The sequence below is a fragment of the Coturnix japonica genome, unplaced genomic scaffold (genome assembly GCF_001577835.2).
Source record: "Coturnix japonica isolate 7356 unplaced genomic scaffold, Coturnix japonica 2.1 chrUnrandom469, whole genome shotgun sequence".
Taxonomy (NCBI): Eukaryota; Metazoa; Chordata; class Aves; order Galliformes; family Phasianidae; genus Coturnix; species Coturnix japonica.
This window is the reverse complement of record NW_015439875.1, coordinates 142006-146730: the sequence shown is the minus strand read 5'-3', so window position 1 is coordinate 146730 and position 4725 is coordinate 142006. Positions and strand designations below refer to the sequence as shown.

At 42.9% G+C, this 4725-nt stretch overlaps 1 gene segment (V, D, J or C); it reads right to left on the bottom strand.

Moving 5' to 3' along the window:
* Positions 1-4725, bottom strand: part of LOC107307035 — a 21322-nt gene that overhangs the window by 6565 nt on the left and 10032 nt on the right. Inside the window, 1 exon segment of the C gene segment in view lies at positions 4038-4376. Within this exon segment, the coding sequence occupies positions 4038-4376 (339 nt within the window).

Below are 4725 nucleotides of genomic sequence, written 5' to 3'. Positions count from 1 at the left end.
GATATGGGTTTCTATTGATGGGCGGAGTTGGGTCATCGTTGGTCTATTGGGGGCTGGGATGGGGATGATGATGGATTGGGGTCATGTAGAGTAATGAGAAGGCCTTAATTAGGGCTTAATTAGGATCTTTGGTCTTAATTAGCTCCGTTAATTGCGGGCTTCGGTTGGATTATAAGAAGAAGTGCAGCTTTGGTAGGGTCTATGGGTGTCGTCTGATTTCAACTTGGGGGTCAGTGGTCATTCATTGGGGTCTATTGGGCTCGGAGTCGACATTGGTTTGATGTTGGGGTCACTCTAGTGTAATTACGAGTCGCTTAATTAGGGGTCTCAGTCCTTAATTTAGGGTCAATTAGAGTCATCATCTTAATTAGCGGGACTGGGGTTCGTTTGGATTGGAGATCCCATTGGATGACGGAGATTGGGGTCAGTGTGGTTGATTGTGGGGCTTTGGATGGGGGTGATGGGATGGATTGGGGTCATTAGAGTAATTAAAGGGCTTAATTAGGCTAATTAGGGTCTTGGTCTTTAATTAGGGGTCATTAGAGTCTTTCGTCTTAATAAGAGGCATGGGGTTCGTCTGGATTGGGTTAATTGAGGGGACATTGGGGTCTCGTGTCTATTTGGGGCTGTGGATGGGTGATTGATGGGATGGATTTGGGCTTCATTAGCAATAATAGAGGTCTTAATTAAGGGTCTCAGTCCTTAATTCAGGCAAATTGAGAGGTCATCATCTTAATTAGCGGGATTGGGGTTCGAAGAAGTTCGGATCGATTGTAGGGGAGATTACCAGATTGGTCAAGCTGTAGTTGATTGTGGGCTGTGGATGGGGATGGATGGGATGGATTGGGCTCATTAGGCATAATTAGGAGGGATTCTTAGATTATAGGGTGCTCGGTCTTAATTAGGGTCATTAAGAGTCATCATCTTACGAGTGAGATTCGAGGCTCGTTGGTTGGGGATCCATTGGAGGTCTTCATTGGGTAGAGCTATGGTTCATTCATTGGGATCCATTGAATGGGCTTGGGGGAATGATGGGCTGATTGGGCTATTAGCATAAATTAAGGATTAAATTAAGCATTAATTTAGCGGGGTTAATTAGGGGTCCAAACGGTCGTAATTAGGGTCATTGAGATTGGGGTGGTCTGGATTGGGATCCATTGGGGTCTTCATTGGGGTCATCGTTGTCCATTATGGGCTGTGGATGGGATGATGGGATGATTTGGGCTCATTTGCATAATTAAGGGGATTACATTAGCATAATTAGGGGGTTTAAATTAGGGGTCAGGTCTTAATTAGTGTTAATGGGGGTCAAATCGATTGGGCCCATTGAGATTAAAAGCTTCCGGGGTCATCTGAGGTTTGTGGTTGATTGTGGCTGTGATGATGCGATATTGGGATGGATTGGGGTCATTTTGCATAATTAGTGCTTTATTAGGGCTTAATTAGGGTTTGGTCTAATTAGTGTTAATTAGGGGTCGAATTGATTGGGATTAAAGAGGAGATGAGCTTGAGGTCTCATGAGGGTCATTGATTTCATTGGGTCTATTGGGACGTGGATTCGTTCTATCTCATTAATAGGACGGGTTTCGTTAAGTGTATTAGGTTAATATTAGGGCTTAATTGGGATCCTCAGGCTCATAATTAATTAGTTAATTAAGTTAATTAAAAGTGGAAGTTGTAATGGGTTCAACAGGGTATTTTGGGGTAAGAATGGGCGATTTTGGGTCAAAATGGTCATTTTGGGGGGGGAAATGGGAGATTTTGGTAAATAATTGGGGTTTTTTGGGGTAAAAAAGGGTTTTTTTGGGATAAAAATGGGGGGATTTTGGGGTCAAAATGGTGGATTTGGGGATGAAAATTGGGAGTTTTGGGTCAAAAAATGAGGATTTTGGGGGAAATGGGGGATTTTGGTGTAAAATGGGGATTTTGGGGTCAAAAATGGGTTTTTTGGGGTGAAAATGGGTGGGATTTTGCGTGTAAAAGTGGGAATTTTGGTCAAAATGGGTTTTTTTGGGGGTGAAAATGGGGATTTTGGAGTAAAAATTGGGGAATTTGGGGTCACAAAATGGGATTTTTGGGGGGTAAAATGGGGAATTTGGGGTCAAAAAATGTTGTGGTTGTTGGTGCTGAAAAAGGGGGATTTGGGGTCAAAATGAGGGGATTTTGGGGTGAAAAAAGGGGGATTTTGGGTCAAAAATGGGGATTTTGGGGGTGAAAATGGGGATTAGTGCGTAGAAACTGGGGGATTTTTGGTTAAAATTTGGGGATTTTTGTGGTCAAAAAATGAGGATTTTTGGGGTAAAAAATGGGGAAATCTGGCGTCAAAAAGGGGATTTTTGCGGGGTAAAATGGTTTTTTTGGGGGGAAGGAAATGGGGGATTTTGGTGAAAAATTGCGGGAAATTTTGGGTCAAAAATGGCGATTTTGGGGTAAAAATGGGGAATTTGGTCAAAAATGGGGATTTTGGGAGAAAATGGGGGATTTTGGTGTAAAAATGTGAGGCGAGACTTTTAGTCAAAAAATGAGGGATTTTTGGGGTTTAAAATGGGGGATTTTGGGATCAAAATGGTTTTTTGTGGGGAGTGAAAATGGGGATTTTGGTTTGTAAAAATTGGAGTGTAGTTTTGGGTAAAAAATGTTGGGGTTTTTGGGTGTGAAAAAGGGGGCTTTGGGTCAAAAAATTTTTTTTGGGGGTGAAAAATGGGGATTTTGGTGATAAAATGGGGATTTTGGGTATCCAAAAATGGGTTTTGGGGTGTAAAATGAGCGATTTTGGTGAAAAATTGGGATTTGGTCAAAGATGAGGATTTTTGGCCGGTAAAAATGGGAATTTGTGGTCCAAAAATGGGGGATTTGGGGGGGTGAAAGGGAGGATTTTGGTGTAAATGGATTTTGGGGTCAAAATGAGGGATTTGGAGTAAAAATGGGCAATTTGGGAGACAAACAAAATGGGGGATTTGGGGTAAGAAGTGGGCGATTTTGGGACAAAAATGGAGGATTTGCGTCAAAAAAATGAGCGATTATTATGCTATCAAGCGGAGTTTTTGGAAGGAGGTGACAAAAATGGGGATTTTGGGTCAAAATGGGGGAATTGGGTTTAATTCAGGGATTTTGGGGGTAGAAATGGGGGATATTTTGGAGTTAAAAAATGAGAAGATTTGGTGTAAAGGAATGCGGTAAATGGGGAATTTGTGGGTACAAAATGGGGATTTGGTGGTCAATAAAATGGATTGGGTCAAATGATTTTGGAGGGTAATAAAGCAATTTCGGTCAATTATGGCTATCTTTGGGTCAGTATTGGGGGTGAAAATGGGTTGCGGGTAAATGGGTTTTTGGGTCAAAAAAAGAACCCAATCCAACGAACCCCAATGTCTCTCATTAAGACTCTAATGATCCTAATTAAGACCAAGACCCTAATTAGGCCCTAATTAAGGCCTCTAATTATGCTAATGAGCCCAATCCATTTCATCATCCCCATCCACAGCCCCCAATAGACAACGATGACCCCAAACTCAACGACCGAAGCAACACACCGCTTTAATCCCAATCAATTCTTCGACCCCCAATTAACACTAATTAAGACCAGGACCTTACTTAACCCCTCTAATTATGCTAATTAGCCCTCTAATTATTCTAATGACCCCAATCCATCCCATCATCCCCAGCCCCAGCCCCACAATCAACCACAAGGGACTCCCAAGCCAACTCAATGACCCCGAAGCTTTAATCTCAATGGGACCCCAATCAATTTCGACCCCTAATTAACACTAATTAAGACCATGACCCTAATTAAGCCCCTTAATTATGCTAATTAATCCCTTAATTAAGCTAATGAGCCCAATCCATCCCATCATCCCCATCCACAGCCCCACAATCAACCACAAGGGACTCCCAATCAAACTCAATGACCCCGAAGCAACCGCTTTAATCCCAATCAATTCTTCAACCCCTCATTAACACTAATTAACATGTTAATTAATAACAGGCAGAGGCCGAATCGGCCAAGACCAAGGAGACATTGACAGCACTGCTTTTACCCGAGGCCTTATCCACAGACTTCTGAGCCAATTGAAGAGGCAAAGCTTCATGGCCAACCAAACAACTATAGACGTTCCCGGCGCCCCATTCTTCGGCCCCAACCTTCAATAGACTATAAGCCACGTAGGATTCGTTTATGGGATCTTCTCCTTGATTTAATGGGGTGGTGGTCAACCAATGGGATTGGGGAAGGGGTTCCCCGTTCCTAAGCCAGCGGACGAAGAAGTCGGGGGGGTTGAAGCCTTGGATCATGCAGGTGATGCTGAGGCGTTGGAGGCCGGGTTGTTGGTCCGATGGTGGGGGGTAGATAGAGATGGAGGGGGGGCGGGCGTTTCTTGCTGTTGTTTTTTGGGGAAAAAAGGGTGTTTTTGGGGTTTTTAGTGGTTATTCAGGTTCTATTCATTCTTATCTTCAAGAATTACCCCTTTTTCCCCCACTTTTTTGGCTGTTTTTGGCCCATTTTTCACCATATTTCACCCCCATTTTCTACCGTTACCGCCATTTTGTGGCTTATTTTTTTGACCATTTTTTGCCCATTTTCCCCCATTTTTCCTCCACTTTACCCCCATTTTCTCAATTATCCCCCTATTCTCTCCCATTACCCCTAATTTTACCCAATTTTACCCCATTTTACCCCATTTTTAACCCATTTTCCTCATTTTAACCCAACTTCTACCCAATGGAAGG